This window comes from Anopheles ziemanni, chromosome 3, assembly GCF_943734765.1.
Source record: "Anopheles ziemanni chromosome 3, idAnoZiCoDA_A2_x.2, whole genome shotgun sequence".
NCBI classification, from domain to species: Eukaryota; Metazoa; Arthropoda; class Insecta; order Diptera; family Culicidae; genus Anopheles; species Anopheles ziemanni.
Genome location: NC_080706.1, coordinates 84,554,365 through 84,580,445, shown reverse-complemented (window position 1 = coordinate 84,580,445; position 26,081 = coordinate 84,554,365). Strand labels below are relative to the sequence as shown.

The 26,081-nt window shown below is 46.5% G+C and overlaps 3 protein-coding genes across 3 annotated transcripts; all 3 read right to left on the bottom strand.

Annotated features, from left to right (window-relative positions):
* Nucleotides 1–653: 653 nt before the first annotated feature.
* Nucleotides 654–4,609, bottom strand: LOC131287717 (BLOC-3 complex member HPS1). Its single transcript, XM_058316794.1, has 7 exons — nt 4,430–4,609; nt 4,218–4,361; nt 3,630–3,742; nt 2,650–3,567; nt 2,435–2,549; nt 1,238–1,452; nt 654–1,160 (listed from the first exon to the last, which is right to left on the bottom strand). The coding sequence occupies exons 1-7, from the start codon at nt 4,550–4,552 to the stop codon at nt 983–985; spliced, it is 1,806 nt and encodes a 601-aa protein (XP_058172777.1). The 5' UTR covers nt 4,553–4,609; the 3' UTR covers nt 654–982.
* A 374-nt stretch (nt 4,610–4,983) lies between these two features.
* LOC131287577 (exosome complex component RRP4) lies at nt 4,984–6,104 on the bottom strand. Its single transcript, XM_058316640.1, has 3 exons — nt 5,919–6,104; nt 5,325–5,845; nt 4,984–5,254 (listed from the first exon to the last, which is right to left on the bottom strand). Exons 1-3 carry the CDS (start codon nt 6,044–6,046, stop codon nt 5,013–5,015), a joined length of 891 nt encoding a protein of 296 aa, XP_058172623.1. The 5' UTR covers nt 6,047–6,104; the 3' UTR covers nt 4,984–5,012.
* Nucleotides 6,105–8,705: 2,601 nt separating this feature from the next.
* LOC131285674 (uncharacterized) lies at nt 8,706–25,819 on the bottom strand. The gene is made up of 17 exons (XM_058314531.1): nt 22,808–25,819; nt 21,837–22,146; nt 17,586–18,003; nt 15,158–15,508; nt 14,342–14,538; nt 13,986–14,245; nt 13,400–13,909; nt 12,954–13,322; nt 12,764–12,895; nt 12,528–12,680; nt 11,833–12,453; nt 10,512–11,429; nt 9,696–9,904; nt 9,519–9,603; nt 9,077–9,437; nt 8,838–8,992; nt 8,706–8,765 (listed from the first exon to the last, which is right to left on the bottom strand). The coding sequence occupies exons 1-17, from the start codon at nt 25,817–25,819 to the stop codon at nt 8,706–8,708; spliced, it is 8,121 nt and encodes a 2,706-aa protein (XP_058170514.1).
* Nucleotides 25,820–26,081: the final 262 nt, after the last annotated feature.

The window sequence follows — 26,081 nt, the reverse complement described above, 5'->3', positions numbered from 1 at the left end:
CGTGGTGAATCCCAAGCGCTGGGTTTCGCTTACGACAGCCACGCGTAATAGTGCTACATGTCATCCGAGCGGTTTAACTGACCTTCGCAATGGGCATTTGTCGAGGGACAAGTAGTTGAAGGATTTTTTAACCAACCGTTAAAAGTATTGGAGCAGTTTTATTTTGTTTCCAAAACGTACATGTCACGTTGTCAAGCATTCAATGGAACTGTACTGTAAAATTTGCTATCATTTCTCTATTGAGAGTTCAACCGTTTTTAAACATTTCATAAAAAATACACCCTCGTATGAAAAAAAAAAAAATATTTCGTACAAATAAAGTTAAAAATGCAAAACCAAAACTTTTCTAGTATTTGAAATTTTAAAATAAGCCGACGAATAAGTCAATCAACGTCCGGTCATCAATCGCATGTGATATATAAATAAAACGAACTGCAGCTCGCATCGAACTCTTTACAATGTTCCAGTTGCACAACATACAGTTTATTCTACTTACTAATGGAATGCAAACGGTTCGTTAGTAGCCAAGGGAAACGAGCACAATCTAGTAGGGGGTTGGGGAAAAGGTTAGACGATCGGTATCTGTATCCATTGGTGCAGTTTTCGGTGGAGCTTTCGTTGCGACAAACGTTCGTTTTAGTGTTGCAGTTTCTTTGTGCCGCAATATAGCAACGACGGCGGCCACAACGTCGATGAGCGAAAGTGGTAGGGGAATTGAGGGAGGTTGTTTGAGTATGAGAATATCAACTACATAAATACGATGGTGGTTCTAGTGGTGGTGGAGGTGGTAGTAGTAATGACCGCTAGGCAGCACTGACTACTTCAATAAATAAACGCTAGGTGAGAACACTACATACGGCCGGCTAGTAGTATGACTACAGCCACTGCGCTGAGTATATCTTTGCCTTGAACCCCACCGAGTCGGGTGTAGAGGGGTTGCTATTCTTCCATCTCCTCAGAAGTACAACTCAAAGTTGCCAATTTAGAGCAGATCAATTGGGTTCCCGATGCATCCAGTGAGATCGGTTATGGTAACGGCTAACCGGCGGCAATGCTCAAGCACGATCGTGGATGTGACGAGTCCGAGATGCACGAGAAACAGTTCGTAGCAACGAACCTTGCTCGACGGTGTCCTCGGGAAGCAGGTTTCAATCAAACGCCTATCCATTTACAATGCAAAGAAAGCGACAAACAACCACCATTACATATGGAAGGCTAGTTAAAATCTATTACTTACTGATAGTAGTCTCCCGCAAGGATGCCGGCGACCAGGGAAGGCTTTGTTGCCGGTAGCCCAGCGCCATGGTTCGGGGGTTCGTTCGGCTTCAGGGTCGTGCCGTGCTCGTCCTCGAACCATACGAAATACGCGTAGCTGAACGTAACATCCTTCCAGATCATCGACATGTAACCTTTGTCCAGATAGGTGCGGGAAAAATCCACCATCGACCAAACCTATGGAATGAAGCAACGATCGGTAGCAAAGATTGATTACTCACGAAATCATTGTCAACCCTTGAAAGGACAAGAAAAAAGTAAATTTAAACATTTACACTATATTGTGCGTAAACGAAATAATCAAAAATACAAGCAAATGATGATATACTGTTTTAAAAATACATCTTTTTGGTATAAACCGTTTTAACGACCACTTTGTCGGTTTTAACCTGGCTTTAAACTTCTTGTGCGTTGTTGTGATTTTTTATTTCGTCCATCAGAAGTGGGTCTCGGACACTTTTTTCAATCTAATTACACTTAAAAGACAAGACTTAAAACTTGAAATCGTTGTTATTACAACTCTTTTTTATCAACCAAAGCGTTGACATTTTTTGTTCTCGAGAAAAATATATTATTCAGAAAGCTAATTTGAAGGAAAAAAAGGATTATTGCTTGTAACAGTGATACTGAATTATTAAATTTTTCACCTAAAAAGCTGTATAATGCAATTCAAAATATTGATGATTTATTGAGTAGTTCAGTTAGAACACTGGGTCTTTAAGAGTTCAGTTAAAAAAATCAGGCCAACATCCCGAAATCTATACCGGCATTCATGCCGGGTATTTTTGTGCATTTGATAAGAACCGGATGGAAATGTACTCAATCGGTTAGCACAAAAGAGTGCCAGTAATTGTCGAGATTAAAAAAATCAGCTATGACATATTGATAAAAATGACCGACATACGGCGTCTTCAGTTAATGAACTGACGCATGGAACCAATGCCCCAACGGTATCAGTATTAATTTAGACTGTCAGAGGGTTAAGGTTAAAAGAAACAGGGATCGGTAATTTAAAGCGCTATTGGTTATGTTTCAGTTTTTTTTACTGTACATTCCATAGAACTGAAAATTTATTGTTGGATATGGACTTAGGCAGAACTAAGGCAATAGTTATGCCTATCGGACATCACCTCCGAAATGCTAATTATGTGATACTTACCCTATCTTTGAGTATATCCGAGGGATCCTGGTCGTCAAGGGATGGAGCAACTATTCTCCCATTATATCTATCGATGTGCATGAAATGTACCATACCCGGGAACTCTTCCATATACGTACAAGCAAAGAGCAAAAGAGAAGCTAAGGAAAATGACCTAGCAAACAGGTAGTATAGATACAAGTTATTTAAAAATCGTGACATTTTGAAAAGGATATGATCCCATGGTGAAGTTTTTCTGGGATTTGGCGTGCAGAAAGTGAAACACCTCCGCGAGGCTGTCCTCCGCCGTGTCAGCAATATCTGTGACGCGCTGTAGGCCATGCTCGAGGGTGGCACAGCCCGCGCACAGCAATCGGAACAAGTCCTTCACTGACTCCACAAACATTGGCATGTTAGAGTCGATTTTCACGATCAACGCGTTGTCCGACGTCTTGAAGTAGTCAGTGTACTTCTTACGCAGAGTTTCCCACTTCACAGTAAACCCTCGGATTGCTTCGTCCACCTCCGGGTTATTTGATTTGACTTTCTTCAGCGAGTCGCTGCTATGTTTGACGTACGTATCAAGTGCATCGAATGCCCCGCGCAGATTGTCCAGATCGAATTGCATCTGGAGGTTTTGAAGCTTGTGCAAGGCAAAGTACACGTCGTACAGGTGACTCGCTAGGGCCGTATGAGCATGCTCGATCAGAAGCACTAGCGACACGTTTTCGAACAGCTGGACCACGTGGACCACGTGGGGTACGCAACCAGCGTGCGACTGATGGACACTACCCTGTAGAAACACCACCTGTGATTCGATACGACGCCGCTGACTACGACGGCTGAGCATTTGACAGAGGAGATTAAGGAAAACCATATCTACGGCCGCCAGTTCCTGTGCCTGCCTGCTGCTGTATCGGGCGAGAAATTTGCTCCCGACAAACAGCATCGAGTGGCTTCGTTGGGAGTGTGGATCCTGCTTTAACCGATCGGTTGCCGCTTGCAGTGCTGCTACAACCGTGTTCTTGACATCCGCGTTGACCAGCAGTTGCTCGATCGCTTTCATCAGGACTCCCTGGTTGGTCGCGTACAGCGCACGGTAAGTGTCGATTAAATCGGTAAGATATGCGATTTTTGATGGATCATTTTTTATCCTATAGAAAAGTGGGACCAATCAAAATTGTGATGAAACGATTCGTCTGACGGAATTACTTACGTGTAAATATTCGGTCCACAAATATACTTAATGAATGCAATAAATGCCCCAAGCTCTCGCTTAACCAGGTCGACTTCTTTTGTGCAGATCTCTAGAAAAACGTATCCTAAAAACTATTTTGTGGGAAATAAATAGAATAAAATGGTTTAGATGGTTGCCCGGTTATAAAAGGATAGTACAACCGATTATACGAGTAATAGTACACAGATTACAGCGAGATCATGGGCATATTCCAGGTTTTTAAGAAAACAATATTTCTAGTTTACACTGCTTATCAGTTTATCTGCAATAAGCTGCACATGGGATAAGATGGAAGCTAAATGACTTCTCGCAAATATAAGTAGTATTTTACTACGTTTCAAGATGTGCAAGAAACCAGATTCCAATTCCGCAAGCTGTTACAAAAGAATAACAACTATGTTACAAAAATTAGTATAGTTCTCTTGTAGTATAGCAGACAGTAGTTCCTTGTCACATGCATGCTTCAATGCTTCCGGGTTTCTTTTGTAAAAAACGTTCTGCTGTGGTCAATCTCGGTTAAAAAAATAAATAAAAGGGCCAGAGCACTTGTACGGTTTCCTCGTTTACCTCGTCAAAGACGATGTTAAGGTTGTTTTCCATCTGAATCGAGGTGTACGCGTTGTCGAACTGGCACATCATGATCCGTTGCGATGCCAGCAGCGGGCTAAAGATCTGTATCAGGACGTTCGAATTGAGTTCCTGCGTCGGACACTGCAAATAGAAATATTATCAGAATAAATGGCGCTCCGTTTGGCATTCCTTAGGTTCGGTTTTCTTACTACAGTTTCCTCTTCGAGCAATCCCAAATCGAACGCCTGTTTTATCATCTTCTCACGCATTGCCTCGTTGAAGGTGTGGTAAATTAGATCGTTCGTCTGGTCAAACACGAGTATTCCTTCCATCGTCCCGCAAGCTTTTCACGTAACTTCTATATTGCACAAGCTAAAGGACGACTAGAGCTCCTTTCAACACTTTATTTTCTTCAACAAACGACGGCACAAATGAGCTGGCAAAACGGGCCAAAGTCTGAGATGCAACTGGAAACACTCTCGTTTGACATTCACACACGGTATCAGTTTACGATTATCAGTGCGAGCGTGATGGCAGCATTACGCAGAAGGCTGTTGTTGTTTCGTCCTGTGCTTTCTCGGTTGATCGCTTTAATGGACGTTCGTAAACAAACAAAAAACACTCGTTCTCGCTGCAGGTTGCACCAATACACACGCACCAGCCGTCATCCAAAGGATATATAAAAAACAGGATGTACAGTGTTTCCATGGAAACTATGACAGTGTAAAAAGATGAGATTAAAAAATCAAGACGAATTTAAAGTTTTTATCAAAGGCAGCAAAAGAGCAATATTTATTTTTCCAATAATGCCAGACGATGCTGAGTTAGGAATGCAACATCCGACATGGCTTCTTGATGGAGCAGCTCATGTACTTCGTATTTCAGGGACTCTTCGTATGCAAACAGTATGCTCGTGTCATACAGCATCATTTTGCAGTGCGCCAAAGCGAGAATGCAATTTCTGATTCGTGCTATCGTTTCCCGATCCTGTTTAGTAACTACGTCCTCTAGGTTCTGTGTGAAACCTCCTGCGCCTGTAAGGATTAGAATTACTCATGAATTGCAGTAATTGAAAAACAGAAACATTCGTTTCTTTAACCATACCTTCACCTTCCGCATTCGTAATCGGAGATATCCATATAAACCCGTTATTTCCGAGGATTATCGAAGCACCGCACGGTAGGTTGTGGAAGTGTGTCTTCCGGCGTTGGATCAACGATGGGAAAACCTTGATCAAAATCCCCTGGGACAGCTTTCCATACTTTAAGCTTCGCGTGTGTAACGAAAGTACTCCATCCGAGTGGACGTTTTGTACTTCGGCGGATATCAAATCACCTTCCTGCAAGTACTTTCGCATCTGCTTTTCATCCTCCACACCACGGCGGCGTAGCTCTCCACCGGGTAAGTTGACCGACGACAGCAGCAGGACGGAATCAAGCCGAGAGTTGGTATCGACTTTCCATCGTTTTTCTTGGACTTCGGTAACCCGAGCGACCACCACGTCTCCTATCTCGCCGACGTACCGACCCTTCAGCGCCTTCACGGTGATGAGCTTGTTCACCTGCACCATCACTCCAGCGACGGATGATTTAATGTTTTCATCTTCCATGTACGTTCCATGGCCGCTGTAAACGTAAAATCAAATGTTCGTAAAGTATAAACAAATCCACATGCGAGTGTATAGACAAAAACACTTACCGCATGAAACCTTGTTCGCTCGTGACGATTTCTCCAGGTGTGAACAAACGGCGGCTCCTTTCCTCTTCGTTGAACAACGGGATATCTACTCTATCACAAGCTAGGCGAATTATAACGTTACTTTCCATTACGATTCTGTTAAACTATCCTTTTGGGGAAATGTAAAAGACACAATGTTTATCAACTACGGGCATGCCGGATTATGACAATTTGGCCTAAACAGTGTTGCCAAGTATATAAATTTGTCATAATAAATGAACATCAACAATCGAGATGTTCATTTGTCTGTCAAAAATTAAATCAAACGTAAACGAAACGGTACAAAAACAAACCGCGTTTTGTTCAGTGTAGCTCCAACGGGGTGTAAAAATCAGTTGTTTTAATTACGTACTCCATTACATAAATCACAGAAACAATGTCGGTGGTCTTGGACGATTTCGATGAGGAGAACCACGCGTTAGTTATAGAAGCAATGCAAATGGCAGACGAGTTGGTTACGATCACCGCCAAAGAGGAACTGCAGCATGCCCGGTCGATCATGCTGAAGGATATCGAAGCAGATATCGAACTCTTCAGCAAAACTATTGCGTCGTACCACGAATCTCTAAATCGGTTAACGCTTCTCGAACACGGAGTGCTGCATGGATTGAATAAAACATCCGCTGCGCCGCCTGCGATCACCAAACAGCTCGACCAGCTCGAGGGCAAGATGGAGATCCTGCGCGAAGTGATCCGAGAAAAGATTACATTTCTTCCTCCGAGCACCATCTCCAAGGAAACGTTCGCTTCCATCGGAAGTCATCGAGAGCAACTCGCTGCGATAGAGCAGGAAGTTGAGCGTCTGGGAACGTTAATAGATGGTAATCAGGCTCGTGACGTTGCTACTTCGATGACTTTCATTCAACGGAAAACAAACAAATTGCTGCAGGACTTGGATAGTTTTCTTAGGCTCAACGCATTGCAGAAACAAACCATCATGGGTTTCTCTAACAAAATCTTCAACGGAAATCCAAAATAATAAGTAGCCCGTCTGTTGTGTCTTTCTTTCTACGGTTGTAACACTAATATTCGTTTTCAAGTATTGTTCATTTATTCTGTTGAAAAATTGGCTAAATACATTCTGTAATATCCCTTGCACATTTTGTTGTTGCATTTTTTACATCCTTGGGCCTGCCTACATAGTCGAGTCATCGATAGTCACCGTGCTGTCCACCCCGTTATCCTCTTTATTGTTATCTATCATTATCATCATCATTCACGACATCCGGAGTGTTTGTGTGTCTTTTCATTGCGTCGAACGGGGCGGGATTACATTTGCAGGGTTTTTTCATGGTCCAGTAACGGAACTAACTTAAACCAAATACGATCGCATACAAACTAAGGTAGGAAAGCATTCAAACGCAGAACAAAAGCGAAAACATAGTAGATAACAAATCCATATCACAAAGACTCACTATATCGTTCGTTCCCAGTTTTACCCATTCGATGGTTGCCCTTGCTTTGCAGAATTTTGAAAGATATTTCCTAATTTCCCAATACAAATTACACGTGTCTATCGGATGGTTCGAGCACATTTTAGCGTCTATCAACAGATTCCACCCAAAGAAACTGTTTTCGTAACTTAAAACACATACCGGAATACTCTTCACTTCACCCCAACCCGCATGCCGTACAAAAAAAGAAAAAAACAAACTCTCACTAAAAATGTCCTCTAGCCAACGTTTAAAATTGTAGTATCTTAACTGACGATTAATGTGGTTTTCGATTGATACGAGAAACAAAAACTAAGATAATTTTTAAAACAATTTAACACTTCCGCGCACCTGTAGTTGATAGAGTACAATAAATCATACGTAGTCGAATCATAAATGAATTGCTCGTGCTAGCTCTGTTGGGATTTTTGTGTCCCTTTGCGGTACTACTTTTTTTTTTAACTTTCCTCGCTAACTCGCGAAAAATGACCGTTTTCTTTCATACACATCTACAGAACACGCAATGGAAGGAAAACTTAAATGCACACACAAGAAAGATTGATGTTACAGACTAATAACTTTTCTCCGCAGAAAGTATTGCAATGCAATGGTTCATTTGCTGAAACAAAACGCTTCGTCGTGTCGTCTCGAGAAAGGCCATCATATGACAAATAAAACTATAAGGCAACAAATAAGCTAAGCAGATTGACGCACGATTGACTTAAAGAATAAGAACGTAAAGAAACGTGGTGAAAAGCATTGCCAGGACACGCTTAATATTTAAACAATTCTAACATTTCGCCCGGAAAACAAGCTACATAAACAATTCCCTTGAGGCTAATTTCAAATGGACCGAGCACCCAGCAGTAATCAAATTTCTAATAGTTGCCTGATTTGTAGCAGATTTTTTCATCCTTCGCGCCTTGAACGGTTTTACGGGAATTAATCCATTAACGTTCCAAATTCCACAAACTAAAGACAGTATTTGGAGTGAACACTCAAATAGTCGCAACCCCAAGATCGAAACGAAAACAAAAACTATCAAAAATGTACAGCATGTAAAATAAACTTGGTTAGATGCACACTACTAAACTAGAACTGTGAATGTGACTGATACTTTCGTGTTTCCAAACCTTCCGCCAACGTTGCACGAGTTTCTCGTGCGTTAAAAGTTGCGGTGCTTGTTCCCTGGTGGTTTCCTTGGTCGTAGGGCCATATGTTTGTTTTCCGACGGGTGCTGTAGCAAACATGAGTTTTGAATATGTCATTATCAGTCCAAGAATCGCCATTTATGACCTGGGCGTTGTGGATTACATTACTGCTGGTAAGTGCTACTACCAGCAAACTCATTTGGATTGTAGAACTGTGGCATTCCCTATAGAAAGGAAATTAAAAATGTAGTAAACTGTCTTGTCCTTTAGAGTGGAGTGGGGAAATATATGCTTACCGGAGCACCATCGTTTGTCTGCTGTCCCGCGGGCACGAAAAAGCCTCCCTGTGCAGTCGGCAACGATGGAACAGTTGGGGCTAGTACGGGTTCCTGAGGGCGGCTCGGTGCAGCACCGGATGGATTGAAGACGTCAACGTACGATCTCTTCAAAGCTGTTCAACGAAAAAGTGCTCAATCGTTTGTTTAGAATAAATTCTCGTAACATTTTACACAATAGTTAGAAAAAGAGTACTAACTTCGATTACGCTGCATTTTGTACATGTTCGATTGCAACGTGGGAACTTTCGTTGGCTCACCGACGGGGGTACTAGACTGTACGGCGGGAGCTCCCGCTGGCATACCACCATTTCCGGCACCCATCGGGACGGGATTTTGTGAGAACGCGCCTTGATCGACTGTTGGCGTTGGCATGAGTGGTACGGGGCCACTTCCACCCATCGAAGCTGTAGGGGCTGCTACTGGTGCAGCATTGGGCATGGTCGGTGCGGCTGCTTTCGGCATAAGATCTGACATCTTCGGTGGTGGCTTGTACGCTTCCGTTTCCGCTTCACCCTCATCCGTATTTACCCAGCGCTTCGATGCTTCATCCCAGACAATCTATGAGAGAGGAAATGTTGCAAAACGTGGAGAAACAACATAAAATAAACCTCTTTTCCCATCGTGCAATAATTTAGTTACCTTTGGGTTTTTATCATCGGGCAGTATCATCTGGTTCTTCGGCTTGAGCGAAAACTTGTTCCAAATCCCACCGAACCATCCCGATCTGCGCCAAATAAAAAAGAACAGACGAGATCAAACATACAATTTACAAATTTCCATTACGTGCTTTGCACGTAAAACATTGCATTTCCTTACCCTTGAGCTCCACCCGCACCGGCCGCAGCGCCCGGACCCGATGCCTTCGCATCCTTTCCAACGGGGCCCTTTTTGACTCCCTGTGCTGCATTCGACTGTGGAGGCTTCATTCCACCATTTGCGCTCGCCTTCTGTTCTTCATCTATCTCATCGTGAAATCCCGGCCGGTTCGAGCCGGAATTCGGCATTGAGATCGTGGGTTTTGGTACCTGGCGATCATTGAAGAGGGGAAACGAGTAAATAAACATTGGAAACAGAAATATGAACACACATTCAATAACAACAACGGAGCAAAAAGAAACGCTTTTAAAAAGCGGAATGCAAAAAAAAAAACAACTAAAAACTGCAAACACAATAAACATGATAGGCATATGTGAAAAAGAAACGTAAAATAAGTATAGGTTAGAAGAAACTAAAATTCAAACATCATCAACACATTGCGATTGGTTGCACACAGCGAAGACACACAAACACTCATCCTAGTTTGCCATTTCTTTTCCATTTACATTCCATTCATACACACTTTGCATCTCTTCTCAGTCGCTTTAGTTTTCTAGACCTAGAATACAACCCCCGCAGACGCTTGTCGATAATCGCAAGGCAAACATAAAAATGGCCTGCCAAAAGTGGCAAAGAATCGTCATTAATTAAAACCTCAAATTTCCCATATTAAAATGGCTCATCAATCGCGTAGGTCAACGCGGACCGGTCACCACTTCGTCCGGCAATCGACCGCCGCCTAAGGCTGCCAAGGTCTTTCCCATCGAAATAGCCACGAATACCTTCGTCGATTGTATCTTTATCGCGGCGTAATGCCCCCGCTCCATCGTGACTACCACCGTCCACCGCTAAGGGACCAGTGGTCGGTGAATCGGAGCTTTCGCCGCTGTAATTATAGTCCTTGAACCGGCTACAGAATGGCATGTCGATCGGAAAAGTCCCATTGTACACCACATCCCGGTGGCTGAGAAACCCTTCCCGCCGGCTGCGTGCCGTGTAGAGGTACGCTTTGGAAAGTTTCATCGGATGGCTTGTTGCGGGTTGTCCTCCGGGTATCAGTTGTTGTGGTACACTGTGCACGTGTTCGGTTCCTTGTGGTATTTTGCGACGCTTTTTTCGAACCTTTCGCACCAACGGACCTTCTACCGTACAGCATTTGTCTACGCTTCGCCCTACGGTCTGCGTCCTCCTATGGTCACATAAAGTCGAACTTGATGATTTTGCTATTTGAAACTGCACGTGCCGCCGCATAGTGAGTGGAACAAGCGTTTGTTGCCGTGCACGGCGCTTGACAGAAGCGTTTGCACATGGTTGATCTCGCGAGGACAACAGTGAAGCGTTTTCGCGCGTGACACCGTCGTCGTTGTTAGCACAGTAATCACCACGAAAGGTTTCCGAGAGTGGCGAACTACTGCTGCCACTCCCTGCGGGGCCATACGCATTGCCATCCCTCACAACGCTACTTACGCACGCTCCGCCGCGATCACACGCTGACGACTGAATAATGGATCGATGATAATCGAAAGCGCCCGACGATGGAGGTGGTGCACTACGCTCCAGCGGGGCAACGCCGGATACGGACGACCGAGGATATCTGCCGGAGGAAGCATCCACCGACGGGGAGGGTGACGACGAACTACGGTCACACTGCTGGTGGTCGTCGTCTTCCTCGTCGGCTTCGTGCTCATCTTCGTCGAAGTCGTCATGCCGATGGTACTGGTGATGCTGTTGATGCTGCCATGAATGGTTTTCCTGACTTCCTCTTCGCTGCATTCCGTGTATGTGTTTTTTTAAGAGGAAGGTAAGCATTGGCATAGTTGTGGGTGGGTAATATTAGCCGCATCATTCAAAATGTGGAGTCAAAAATGCAAATCAAAACCAACACGATAACTAAAAGACTAAGTATGTTGATGGCCGAAGGAGCAAACGGAACAAACCAAAAAATTCAACAACCTAAAAATCATCCAATTATCTTTTCCGGAAGAATGGAGAAACAAAACCGTGCTGGCCGCGTTTCCAAAACGAGGGCTGATTAACGCTAGCAAATTCTTATTCAACAATCAATTCTAATATTAAAAATAGAAAATTGCTAACAAACATTTCCTGCATGGTTATGAGAGAATTAAGAACTATTCACCTCACTGTTACCAGGCGCAGCTGCTGCTCCCCAGTATGCACCATCGTAGGGTCCTGGTGCTACCATGGGATCATTATTGTCCGCTGATGAAGCTACCGGTGTAAAAATGTTAGTTCCACCGATCGGCTGCTGTTGCGGCTGCTGTTGCGGCTGCTGATCGTAATTCATATACTGATTGAATGGCGGCTGTTGCGGCTGACTATAGTCGTTAGAGTCCTGAGTTTGTTGCAGCGAACCTTGATCTACATTCGGATCCACCATAGAGTGCGGCTGATTGATCGATTCATAGCCTTGATCGTATGCTGGGACCGCTGTACCACCGGATGATTCGTACGACGGCTGCAGATGCGAAGCCGAACCATCGGCGGACGGGACTGGCGGATATTGTGGTTGCGTGTCGCTGGTATATTGCAGGTTTAGCTGCCCGAGCTGGTGACTAATCTCACTAAACTGCTTATTGATGTCACTCGTTTCCGTTGGGTAACCAGACACGGACGTTTGCTCTTGACCAACAGTGCTGCTCGAGGGTTGCGTGTGGTCTAAGCCGTGTCCATAACCAGCATAGTCGTACGTCAGTTGACCTTCGTTGTTATTATAATTCGCACCACCGGGCAGCGTTGTCTGTAAAATCCAAAAGTAACATTGAATCCATGCCATGTTGGAATATTTGGAGTGTGCATGTTTAATTTTCTTACATTACTTAGCAAAAGTTCATTTAATCGCCTCAGCCATTGCGGATCTTCTACGTTTGCATAGATATTGCCCCGGCCAGTGTTGTCCACAGATTCATCCAGTGCTTTTTCCATAACTGGATCGTAATATTTCAACCGATCACCCAGTGTATACACCTGATAGAATGCAAGAGGCAATTATTTATTCACAATCAAGTTAGCATCGAGTGGATAGGAGGGGTTACGAAGCAACCATTTACCTTCCGCACGAAGTCCGTATCGAAACGGTACGAATCCTGCAGGATCTGTTCGGCAATTTGCTCCATGTAGAGTAAACATTTCAGCTGCATGCCTTGATCGAGCATCCGGCAGGCTAATAGATATTTGTAACGCTGTAAAAGAGAAACATTTTATTGACGTTCAAAATTTCAATGAATTATGTATGGCTACCTGTAACTCAGCGATGGAATAACGATCCTCATTTAGCGAGCGCGCGTATTCGTAAATTTCCGTCATCATAATCGACTCGTTCGTGGACAACTCGCGGAAGTTACGATGGTGGTGTGCGGCGCCGAGTAGCACCAAGCGAACCGCGCTGCCCCCAGTGACAGCAGCATCCTGCTTAACATCGGCGAACCGACCGAAGGCCACGTCGGACAAGAGGTAGCAGAAGTGGGCGGCATACAAATCACCGCGATTGAGAAGCGTATCGCCCAGCGTCGTGATGGATTTTTTAATCAACTCTGGCTTTGCCGAACTGTTCGACATCAGCATCGCCAGATGCGGGCGCCAATCACCCCACTTTTCATCCAACACGCTCTGGGGAAAGTGGAAATGCCCGGAATGCATACTAGGTTAATGCCCATCGTCAATGTGACCCGCAATCGTGACCTTACCGTAACGGAAGCAGGAGTTCTTCCGCTCAGCAACTGATACAACGTCTGAAGCGGATCGTTGAGCGTCAGTTTGTTGGCAAACTTCATCATAACATTCGCGTGCTGCCGGGAGTCCACCTTCGAGGCGAGGAAAAGCGCGTGTCCCCAAAGGTTGTGCTCGGTTGCCCATTCGAGCGCTTCGCTAATGTTTCCGTACAGCAGATAGTTGCGGAACTTGTCGGTTATTTCGAGCTCGGTAAGGCTCGTCTTCGAGACCGCTGTTAGCTCCAGTGAAGGATCCTTAGAGTCTTGCTGTGTTGCGTCGTGCGATGCGTCAGCAACATCGCGATCGCTTTCTCCGTCCTGGCGTGCGTCGGCTTCTCGTGGGGTGCGCTCTACGGCTGCCACTGAAAGGGAAGAGTTACGCCCGCTAATGTTTGCCGACCGGATTGCACTAGTCTGTAGCGACTCGAACGGATATTCGGTTTTGTTTTGCATCAGCAGCTCCGAGATGTCCGTCCCGACGAAGGTCTACGAAGTAAAGCAAAGAGTTGTGTTAGTCCAACTAAAAATGAAGATCATCCATTACACAATTCGAAACCCTTACGCCATTCTGTCGCAGTAATAGGATAATGTAATTCCACAGCAATGTAAAGGAACTACGATTAACTCCGGCCGCAAGCGACGACGAATGAAGACTGTTGATTGAGTTGCCCCGGGACTTGATCAATGCCAGTGCGCCGCTGTACGGTGGCCCCTGACGTAGTTGCTCCTCACAAAATTCAATGACCGACTTCTTATGCGTCACACCCTTCACCAATGGTCCCGGGTAGGTGTGGAACAGCTTCTTGCTCACATCGCTGTAGCCTGAAAGAGTGCACAGCATTAAGGACACCGGTTTGACGCGTCAAAGGGGTGGTGGGGGTAGGGGGGGGGGGGGGGGGGGGGGAGGTACACACTTACCCAGACTAAATATTTTAACTGTGTCCGCCATCCCATTCATGGTCAGCCGGTTCTTCGTTGAGATGAGCAGCCCGGCCGATACGTTTACGATTGGGTGTATTTCGGGAAACTTGCGCGGCGTCAGCCGTTCCGGTTCCATCATCGACAGTTCAGTACCGGTGTCCACCTTTGCAATCGATGCATCAATTTGATCCATTCTGGGAGCGTGGCAAGATAAATGTTCGTTTGTTTTTTTTTTGAGAAGGTTTTTAAAAACAAGAAAGAAAACATTGAATAATTAATACATGGGAAAACTGTTCGACCCATTTTACAGGAGTTTGATAGCTTGAATACGATCTTCAACGGTGGGAAGAGGAGGTGGAGGAATTTGTAACCGTTTACGTACGATACGACAATATCCGACAAAACTACCGTTAAAGTGGGAGTAATATTTCAAATAAACTGTACATACATTAGCAGCCAGCTACTGGCCATGGTCCTCCCTCGATTGCGCTACGGTTGATGATTGGAGGTGGTGTGTTTAGATGAACTAGTTTCATTCATAACCTACTAACAATACTAAACCAAGCCAAACGATCGCCATGCAATGCGGGGCCACCGCAGGACAGGGACACTATGCATGCAAAAACGATACTGGCAAATGAAAACTACCACGAATGATTGAATAAATGAACCGAACAAACAAACAAAACAGGCAAAACAAGAACTTTTAAGCATGAACCGGGGGTATTCGGAAAGGATGAATAGATAATAGAGAGTAAGATAAGTGAAGTGCTAAACTGATAAAAAAAATGAAATGATAAAGTTGAAAAGCACCTTGGTTGAAAGTATCCGCCCGCGTCACCGTGGTGGTACGTTCTGTCCAGTGCCAGCGAAGTGGTGGCCCGAAGATGTTGCTGCTGCTGCTGCTGTTGGTGAAGCAAAGAGTGCTGCTGCTGCTGCTGGTGGTGCTGGAATGCTTGCGCATGATGGAACATCGGCGGCAGTGACGATGGCTGCCCGGACACGTCGCTCAGGTAGCTCTGGTCGAGCAGGGCACCACCGGGACCGAGGCCGCCACCGCCACCGATGGCCGCCGATGGCATCGACTGATTATTGTAATGCCGATGGTACTCCTCGGGATTGTACAGCCCGGGAGTGTGCATGAACGGCGTGGTCCGATTAAACCTGCAGGTGAATAGAACACGGTACGGACACCGGTGTAACGTTACATTCGCCTAAATTTTCTTGTGGACAGTTTCCAATCATTCTATTTTTCTTTGCAAAGAGATGGTTACTTTTTGACCTGGTTACGAGACCATTGGCATTGTTCGGTTCTAGCTGGGAGTTCAATGTCTGTGAAATTTCTGATTGCAGTAAAGAAATCTATAAGAGAATTACAGTCAGCCGCAAAATTTAGCATACACTTAAAGGAGTTTTTCTACCATAACTGGAGGAAACATTGACTGAACGCAATGTCTTAAACGTGTTTCAGTACCTTATTTATTTGGCAAATGAAACGTACACATTACGTTGCTTAAAGTTCAATTCCAGATGGATGAGTTTTAACTACGGACTTAATCAAACTTCTTGACTACTGCCTCCAGCAGGGCCACGATTCAAATCTCACATGATATTTCGCGGTGCGTTTGGCTGTATTTGTAAATATCAGTTGACATAATGAACGTGCATTACATTTTCAGATCCCCTATGAATGCTTCAATGCAATATTCCAAAATCCATAAATTTTGCACAGGTTTCTTTGCCAGTTCTCCAGATAACTTGTGACATAGTTGTAAGTGTACGTTCAATTTTGCGCTCGACTGTATATGATAATTTGTTCAACAAATTCCAAATTAATGACGAATATTAAACCACATCGCTGGTCCACGCGTAAGAGGACATAACTGCCGATGGTTATAAATCGAATGGAAATCGATCGCTCCAAAACACAATGTAACCAAAGTTTCGGCTGTTGCCAGTGAAATTCCGCTGTTAGAATAAAAATTCACACGATTTTTTGGGAACGTAATAAACTGTGTTATCTAACTTTTGCACAATTTATACAATTTTGCTAGTAGAAAGCTCATGAAAATAAAAATCGACGGTAGTGATGAATGGTTTAACCATCACGTAAAGTTTAGAAAAAATTCAGGCGAAAAGCGACGTGGTTCTAGTTGTACTATCATGAGTTTAGAAATGTATTTTGTTGATGTTCGAAAACACTACTACCCTTTTGGAATAAAGATGCTTGTAACCAGACAAACCGTTTTCTAAAGAAAAGTAAAGCGTTTAAGAAGCACTATGATACACAGCTAGTCACCTGCAACCTGTTCATAGAGGCTTCTTTAAACCGGAAAGTTTAGCAAATGCCGAAGCGCGCTAGAGGAGAACGAAGCTGAAAGGTGCAATAGAATGATGACGAGTTTGCCCCCTGGGTGGTGGTGCAACATATCCGGTATGAGTATGAATCCCGGGGACAGCGAGTATTGTGCATAAACGGGGCGTGATGACATGAGGGGTTATTGAAGCTTACCGACATTTTTTACCGAACAAAATGAAATCAAGGAGTACGATGGGCATATGCGCAATTTTGGGAGTTGACTAGTTTTCTCTAGTGGATACCAACGAATAAGTTACAGTTGCCAAATGTTCCAAATCAATCGTCATATCATGCACCTCATTTTGATCGGAAAAAAACGTTACAAACCAAAAATAAAACCATATAGTAAACATATTCTGATGGACGGAAAGCAATGAAGATCGCAATGTTAATCAATAAAACATAGAAAAATTATAAATACCGCAGAAATATAGTAAGAATACAGTTGGGTTATTTTTAACACCCAGGAAAAATAAGATAAGGGCATTGTTTGAGAAAAAATACAATTATTCTTGAGTCAATTAGGAACATGGTGAAAATAAACCATAAGGTAACAGAGATAGGCGCTCAAGGAAAAGACCAAAGAAAAGACGACACTCGCACTCAGAAACATGGAAAATAAAACCGATTGCTGAAGTTTAAGAAAACGCAAACTTCACACAAGAAATCCATACAGAAAGGCCGTTCTTTGCCGAAGAGAAAGACTGTTTGTACACATTTGTGCAGCTTCCGCTCTCTTTTTGGTACAAGAACTGCTTTTGCTGGGGAAAAGTACTTGATGGAAAACAATGTTTGAAGCAATCACACAGTCACTCCACACACATACACACACCCACACGATACCTGCTAGGATTCAATAGGAAGATAGTTGAATCCACCTACCGTTCCTTATCGTTCGCCGAGCTGCGGCCCGAGTGCACCGATTCGCGCCCATCCGTGGTCAGTAGATCGCGCTGGAGCTGACTGGCTTGCATCTGGGAGTAGTACGTGCGGTACCATTCGGCGTAGGCTTGCGGGTTCGTGCGTCGCAACTGCTCGTAGTACTGCTGGTGCTGGGCGTAGTAGCTGTACGGGTCGTAGTAGCCACTTGCCTGACCATACGCTCCACTGGCACCCGGTACCGTTCCGTAACCGGGCGGCATGTATTTGCGATCGGTTTTGTCTTTGCGATCATCCCGTTCGCGGCTGTCGCGAGCACGATCGCGTTCGGTTCCGTTGCGGCTGCCGGTGCGATAGTCTTCCGGATCGTAGCGCCGATCGTGACGATCTCGACGCTTTTCCCCTTCGCGGTATCGATCGTCTGAGGAGAAAACAAATAAACGGGATTTACATTTATTAAAAGTTTGATCAAATTGAATATTAAAAGAAACTTAACTTAACTCATTCGTACTGTCGGGAATAAAAACTCTAGTCTTTGTCAATTTTTCATATATGAGGAACCTTTTTCCATCCACAAATAATACCATTTAATCGTCAGAATCGATTAGAAGTTATCAGAAATGTTCACGCAAACGCAAGCTGGATGGATTTTAAGTTTTTAAAAGTTGCAGACAATTTTCATCGCAGGAATAATTAAGAATGTTTTAACCACGTTCAAACGTTCAAAATTTCCAACTTATTTTTTAAATTTAGTTCTTCAACAATAACATTTAATTTTTATTTGTAGACAATCATCCTTAAAAAGGATGGGACATTTTCGCAGGTTCAACACAACCTTTTTCATCCACGGTTTTTAAAAAACTCGTGGAAACCTGGGGTAATTCCGGACGTTTGTCAATATCGGTGATAGAATTATTTGACATTTCATAAGTAGTTTATCATAGGCTTACCGAAGGCTCCAGTGTGTGAAGCGACTGGCGATAGTCAACAACTGGAATGTGGTACATTCAAGCTATCTAACTTTCGCTTAAATTCAGCTCCGAAAGTGGCATGCAAACACCTAATCGAATCAGACACGTCAGATCAGAATGAAGGCAAGCACCGTGCAACACTCGAACAAGTCTTACATTTCGGTTGCATTTGGGAAAAATTATGTATTCAAATAAATTCTTATGCGTAGTGCACCAAAGTTCGTCCATTTTCGACGGTGAATAAATAATCATTATTAGATAGGCAGCTCGAAAAGTACATAGGTGGTTCGATATGATGTGTCCCTGATGTTATAACCATATACGAAGAATTGAGTTCTTAGTAAACAATTTTCCAAGCACGTACACTTTTCGTACCAGCTGTAACCTCCGATGGGAAAAGGCGATTTTCGACCGGACCAGAATGAGTCGTTTATAGTTCATTTTTAACATTGAACCACACTGGTGGATATTTCTTTTTGCTGAAAGGTCTTAGCTCCAACGAAAATGACGCCAGCTTTTGCTTCCGCCTGGTAAGTATGAGTTTCAGTGTAGCTGCATTGTATTGGACTGGATTGTACTGTCCTTCTTTCACAGCACATCGGCCGCACAAGATAATCTTCTACATGACGAGCGATTCTTCGGCTCGTTCCCAAACCATGGCCCACTGAAACGTTACCGGGACGAGGCTAGTATAGATTGGCGCAAGATGCGCCAAGCTTTCCTCGATCATCGCGGACGCGAGCTGCAGCAGAAACTGTACACGCTCTTTCTCACCAGTGCCCCCTTCGTACAAGGGCGCTCGTTGCGCAGCGCTCCGCCGGACGAGCGGCGACGACTCGCTATGCTACAGATGAATGCCCTGCAGCGCGCCCGGATCTTCGACTACAGCACGTTCACTGAGCGGCCCGATCTGGCCTCGGTCTACTACAGCACGATCGCCGAGTACGACATGTCGTTGCTAGTTCGGCTAACCGTCAACTATCTGCTGTTTACCGGCGCAATCCGAATGTTCGATACGGGCCGGTTGGCACACCTGATCGAGCGCACCGAGGCCGGTGAGATTGCCGGCTCTTTCGCCCTAACGGAGGTCGCTCACGGTACGAACGCGCGGGGCATACGGACGCGTGCCACCTACGACCCGGTCTCCCGGGAGTTCGTCCTGCACACGCCCGACTTCGAGGCGGCCAAGTGCTGGGCGGGAAATCTAGCCAAAAGCTGCACCCATATGATCGTGTGGGCCCAGCTGTACACCGCCGATGGGGAGTGCCACGGAGTGAGCGGTTTCGTGGTACCCATACGGGACCTCCATACGCTGCACACCTTTCCCGGACTGTTGGTGGGCGATCTGGGTGAAAAGGCCGGACTGCACGGGGTCGACAATGGATTTATCATGTTCCGCCAGTATCGCATTCCACGCGACCATCTGCTGGCAAGGGTTGGCGACGTCAACGAGGAGACCGGGGCCTTTGAGTCACCCTTCCCGAATGTCACCGAAAGGTTTGCGCTGACCATGGGACCGCTCGTACTGGGGCGCGTCAGTATCTGCACCGTGTCACAGACCTTGCTTGCGAAGGCGCTCACTGTAGGCATTCGGTATTCGGCCGCGCGGAAACAGTTCGGACCGCCGGGGAAGCTACTGAAAGACGGAGAAGAAGACGAGCTTCCGATTCTTGAGTACCAATCGCAGCAGTACCGCCTGCTGCCTCATCTGGCCACTTGCGTCGCACTGAAGGTGTTCAACGGTTGGTTGGCTCGGGTGTCCGGTGAAACGCAGGTGAGTATGTTGGAGCAAACGGACGAACGCGTTGGTCGCGCACTGTTGGAGATCCACATCCTGGCCTCGGCCATCAAACCAATCTGTAGCTGGGCCGCGCGGGACGGTATTCAGGAGTGTCGGGAGGCGTGCGGCGGTCACGGCTATCTGAAGATGGCCGGTCTGTCTGACCTGCGTGCCGACAATGACGCCAATGTGACCTACGAAGGTGAGAACAACGTACTGCTGCAACAGGCTTCTCATCAGCTCGTGGGCATCCGAATGAAGGGTGGTTTCGAGCAGTTCGCACAGTTGACTCCACTGGGATCGATGCAATTTTTAGTCGAGTACGAAAACATCATTAAACGCCGGGCACGGTGGACGACTGTCGAGCATATCATAGACTTGAATGGCAAGTACTGATGACCCTAGGGGTTACCACCACAAGAATGAAAGTTTTTAACAATCCTCGTTTATTTTCACTCACTCTTTCGTTAGAAATTCTCCACGCTCTAAACTGGCTCACGGTATATTTGCTAGAGCAAACCTACCAGAGAACGGCGGATTTTCTCGATCGTGGCCAGACCAAGTTTGAAGCCCGCAATAATACCCAAATTTTCTTCGCCAAAGACCTGGCCCTCGCTTACGGTGAAGTATGTAAAGTGCCCACCCGGTGTTAGTTCTTCTTCAAAACCTTTTCCATATTTCGTTCCAGCGTACCATATTCGCCGCCTTTCATAATTTCATCGATACGATGGAAACGGGCGCAGAAAAGACGTATCTCACCGCTCTTGCCCAGCTTTACGGAGCAACAATCTTGCTGAAGCACTTGCCAAACTTCCAGTCCGGTGGGTACATTGCGCCAGAATGTCGCCGTAACGTGTTGCGTCTGCTGCAGGAATCGATTCTCCGCCTGCTGCCCACGGTCAAGCGGGATGCGATCGCGATGGTGGACGCACTGGCACCGCCAGATTTTCTGCTCAACTCACCACTTGGCGCATCCGACGGGGAAGTGTATGCGCGCATGGAATCGGAAATAATGCAAACACCGGACGTTACCGGGCGACCCGCCTGGTGGAACGAGGTGCTATTCAGCATGCCCAAACTGTGAGACAAGTGTACATGCGTGTACAAAAATTCTCCAGCTGATATCAATCCAATAAAGTCTTCTTAAAGTAGTTGAGGTTTATGTTCCAAAGTATATGCTACCAAATTTATCTGCTCGATCGGCCCCTTTGTTTTGCACACCGCAGTAGCTTTCATCGAAGCGATTGACGTACAGCATCTGTTTACCATGGTATCGTGTTCTTCTCAAGGAGCGTCACTTTAGATAACCGACGCAGGGGTTGTTTGAGGTGGGTTTCGCAAAACAGATGGAACAGTTTCAACGCTTATATATGGCATAGCCATATGCCAAAAAAAAATCTCCACATGTTTAACCGGCTCCTACATTACTAGTTGCATTTCATGATTTCATCTTTTGTGTCAAAAGTTTTCGAAATACCTATCCCAAATTTAATATTCACCTACCTTTCCTACGGTCCTCGCCGCGGTACCGATCGGAACGTTCCTTCTCCTTCCGCTGCCGCCGATCACCTCCATCCCGATCACGGTCCCGATCTCGGCCAGCGCCCGTTCCTGTTGTACGCCCATCTTCTCCGGGACCACGCTCATCCCGCTTGCGGTAGTAATCATCGCGCGAGCTGTTGTATCGTTTGTCGTCCTTTTCGTATCGTGTCGATCGCTCGGTTTCGTACTTGGAACCGTCGGTTTCGTAGCGAATTTCGCGATCATACTTGCTACTGCGGCCGTAGCGTTCCCGATCGCGGTCGTATCTGTTGGTATACAGGAAAAATCAGAGAATTAGAGAATTGACATATTTCAACGATTTTTCATGCAAAAACGAAAAACATGAAAAAAAGAATACAAATCCTAAACGCAGGATTAATTCCAACAATTTTAAAACCCAAGGGTAGTAATAGATGGCTGTGAAGGCCAAACAACTACTGAATAACTTAACATAACATAACATAACAAGAATAGTTATGTTGGCTATGGCTAAAGAACCGGCAATCAATTTACTAAATTGATGTAAATTTGTGTAGAAATTTAGTACGATTAATTATCTTGTCCAGTTTTTCTCCTATTGCCGACGAAAATTTGTCCCTATTTTGAATGCTAACGTTAGAACGGCTTTTCTAGTGCATTTTGCCGGTTTTTATAAAGCATTACAAATCACGTTTGGGTAAGTTTAAACAATCCAACCGTAGAATTCTATGCATAATAATGATTGCCAGTTGTTGGTGGGGCATAAACGAATACAGGTGATATCATTTATATAAAAACTGATATAAAGACGATGAAACTTAACCACGCTGTCATTATAGTGCCTATGAACCTATCGAACCCTTACTAATACGTCTCCAATTCTTAACAGTTACTCGTAAATCTGTGTAACTCGTGCATCATATCCTTCGATCAGATAACACTATTATAACGTACCTCGTTCGGTCTCGATCACGGTAGTCGTAGTCACGGTCCCCTCGATCGCGCGGATCGCGGTCTCGCTCTCGGTCCCGATCGCGTCCGGTATCCTTGCGTCTATCCTTATCCCGCTCACCCCCACCAGCGGTACGATGGCGCAAGCGTTCGTGACGATGGCTGGCCGTATCGGCGAGTGCTCCACTTCCCCCAGCACCACCACCACCACCACTCGGTCCACCAGTACCAGCACCGAGACTGCTTTCACGTTCCCGGCGGCGACGCTCGTGCTCGCTGTAATCCGAATCCTCCGTATCGTACCGATCACGGGAGCTCTTACTTTTGTTTGAGCGCCTCAGACTGTCATCCTCCCGACGGCCCTTAGGTCCAACACCGGCACCATAGAAGCCGCCCTTATCGCTCTCGTCCGCCGTGGACGTGTTCGATGGTTCCACATTGCGCGGCGTGTCGATCGTAACGTTCGAGTCCGTCTCGATCGTGGCCGCAACAGGTGCAGTAACGGTTCCGCTCGCGCTGCCAGCAACCACAGGATCCGCGTTACCTCCTACGAGCGATTCCTCGCGTCGATCGTCCGGATTTTCTCCGTCCATTACCAGCTCACGTTGCTCTTCGGGCATATCCAACGTGGCAGCCGGTGTGGCAGCTCCCAGAACAACGGCAGACGCTGGGCCGCAAGGTGCAACGACAGGGACATTCGATGGTCCAGTCGCTGACATCACGCGATCGTGCTCCAGACCTCCGGGCACAACACGCTGCTGATTGTGGTGATGATTGTCACTTTCTCCCGGAACGCGGTACAAGTTTCGATCGCTCATATCGACCCGCTCGTGATTATGATGGTGCTGTCCCCCGTGGTGATAGTGCTGGGACGCATGCCCCGACGACACCGATACCGAAGACGGTGGCTGCACAATGGATGGAACGGCCGATGCACCGTCTGAAACTTCTCCATCCGCTTGGCGCTCCAGCAGGGAAAGATTGGAAGCATTTTCCTGCAGATCCATACCGGGAACCATTCGATCCAATCCGGGCGGTGGCTCGGGGAAACTTTGCCCCGCAGGCTGCATACTCACGTCCGGTTGCTGTTGGTTCTGACCCGGTACGTAGCGTGACAGTCCGGGTGGAGGTAGACGTCGATCGTTCGGCCCCGCTCCTACCCCGGCAACCGATGCGGTGGTCAACGAGCTTGGATGAGCACGGACGTTGTTGCTGTTGCTGCTATTGGTGCTCGCGGTGGCCATTTCCGACCCGTAGCCATCCTCTGACAGATGTCCCGTTTGCAGGTATTGGTTGCGGTCGTTGCTGGGGGCAATTTCATGATTTTCCACGTGCTCTAGGGAACGCGATTCGACAAGTATTTCCTGATTTTCTGGCGTGAGCGTTTCCACATTGTTCGCTTCCTCTGCGAGCTGGGGCTGCAAAAGTGCGGTTGGTAACTGTGGTGGCTGTTGTTGTTGCTGATAATAGAATGGACCTGCGTTCACGTTCATCGGTGGTAGAGGTGCGGAAGCAACCACCGGAGGAGGAGCGGACGAACTCATTCCCGCTAGCCCCGGTGTGGCAATGTGCGATCGACCACCGACACGTTTGAAAGGATTCGCGGATGGGCCGACGTTTGGCAGCGCTTTAGGTGGTGGACCAGCGGCTGGCTTCGAGACGGTTGGTGGTGGTACTGGCGGTTGTGCGGTCGCCGTAACGCTGCTCCCGCTGTCCACCGGGGGTGGTGGCAATGGTGGGGTCGTGGATGACGACTTCGACGGATGGTTCAACGAATCGTTGACCATCGGACCACTGGCCGAGCCGGCAATCGAAGGAGGCGGAGGTGGGAACGATTGCTCCCGGTAGTTGGATTCAATGGTTCCTCGATTTTCTAGCTCACCCTGTTCCTGCTTGATGCTTAACGCTTCCAGGACCTCATCTAACCGATCTGGAACGCCAGCTGGTGGAGTGTGGGAACTTTGCGGTGGCGGCGGCGGTCTTGCCGCTTGATACGGCGTGTACGTCGATTGATGCTCGCCCCCCATGCTAGCGGGCCCATTTCCCTTGATGACACCAGACATATCGGTTTCGGAAGGCACAGCAGAGGCGACGGCAGCCGTGGAACGTTGAATGTTCCTCGGGTCGGGGTTGTTTTCGCTGTTTTCTGACGACCGGTCGTTCGATGAAACCTGACTTTCGATGGACCACTGCGGCGATAGTGTTTCCTGCTTTAGACGCACTATCTCCGGTAGGTGGGTGTTTTGCTGACGTCCCGTCCCATATGCTTGCGGTGGTTGTTGTTGCTGTGGGTGATCCACATACGTCTGCGATGGCGGCGGTTGTTTTGAGGCCACCACATCACGCGCCGTTGACTCCGGTTGCACGGCCGCCGTTACCCAATTCCAGCTGCTGCTCGCTGAAGTGTCGAAGCTGTCGGAAATGGTCTGACTGAAGGTCGGCATCAGCTGCGGGGTGATCGATGCTGGAGGATGCGACGGTGGACGATGGGGGGTCGGAGCTGGAGAGACTTGCTGTGCAGGCGGTGTAGGTACGGAATTGAAAAAACTATCGGCCTGTCCGTAGACTGGCTGTTGCTGTGGCGGCGGAACATACGGTTGCTGTGGCGTTACATTCGAGTACATTGGAGGCTGCGGAACCATCGTCGGTTGCATTTGCGGGTAGCCGGTGTTGTCTGCCTTGTTGACGGGATACGCGCCTTGCGGAGCGCCTGGTTGGTTCGGCAAATAGTTGTGATTGCGCTGGTCTGCGTTTGGAGGCCCATCGAAGTACTGCTGCCCAGCGGGCATCGAGTGCATTTGTGGCTGCTGCTGGAAGTACGGGTTTGTTGTCACAGTATGGCCAGGTGGCGGATGCTTGGAACCGAACGGTTGCTGTGCACCGGCATCATTCGCCATCGTGCTAGTGGTGCTGGGCGTATCGTTCCAATCGCCCCAATCGTCACCCCAACCATCCCCACTGTTGTTATTGTTCATGTTTGTAAACGCGGTCGAAGCAGAAAACCGCTCTGCCATCCTCACGGGGTCACTAGCAGAACCACCTGTGCAGCGGGCGCTAGGGAATATTGAACGGTCGACTTTTCGGTACTTAATTTACTACACGAACAAACAACGGCAGCATGGCATTTTCCCGTTGCTAGATTGAATAATAACTGGAAGTGGTAAGAAAAAAAAGATAAAAAAGAAACAAATCATTAATCATGTTTTAATAAAACGTGGAAACATTTAAAAACCTCTCCAGTGTTGGTAAAACCACTGTTTGGATGTTCCCACGTGT

Excerpts from the sequence above, each read along its gene's own strand:
- LOC131285674 (XM_058314531.1), bottom strand. The coding sequence starts at position 25,819 with ATGGCAGAGCGGTTTTCTGCTTCGACCGCGTTTACAAACATGAACAAT. Across the intron at positions 18,004-21,836 it reads CGGCGAGGACCGTAGGAAAG|ACGATCGATACCGCGAAGGG; the intron begins GTAGGTGAATAT and ends TTTTCTCCTCAG. Across the intron at positions 11,430-11,832 it reads CTGCGCCTGGTAACAGTGAG|CATCAACAGCATCACCAGTA; the intron begins GTGAATAGTTCT and ends CATTCATGGCAG.
- LOC131287717 (XM_058316794.1), bottom strand. The coding sequence starts at position 4,552 with ATGGAAGGAATACTCGTGTTTGACCAGACGAACGATCTAATTTACCAC. Across the intron at positions 3,568-3,629 it reads TGTGGACCGAATATTTACAC|GATAAAAAATGATCCATCAA; the intron begins GTAAGTAATTCC and ends ACTTTTCTATAG. Across the intron at positions 2,550-2,649 it reads AAAAACTTCACCATGGGATC|GTATATGGAAGAGTTCCCGG; the intron begins ATATCCTTTTCA and ends CTTTGCTTGTAC.
- LOC131287577 (XM_058316640.1), bottom strand. The coding sequence starts at position 6,046 with ATGGAAAGTAACGTTATAATTCGCCTAGCTTGTGATAGAGTAGATATC. Across the intron at positions 5,846-5,918 it reads AGCGAACAAGGTTTCATGCG|CGGCCATGGAACGTACATGG; the intron begins GTAAGTGTTTTT and ends TTACGTTTACAG. Across the intron at positions 5,255-5,324 it reads TACGAATGCGGAAGGTGAAG|GCGCAGGAGGTTTCACACAG; the intron begins GTATGGTTAAAG and ends TAATCCTTACAG.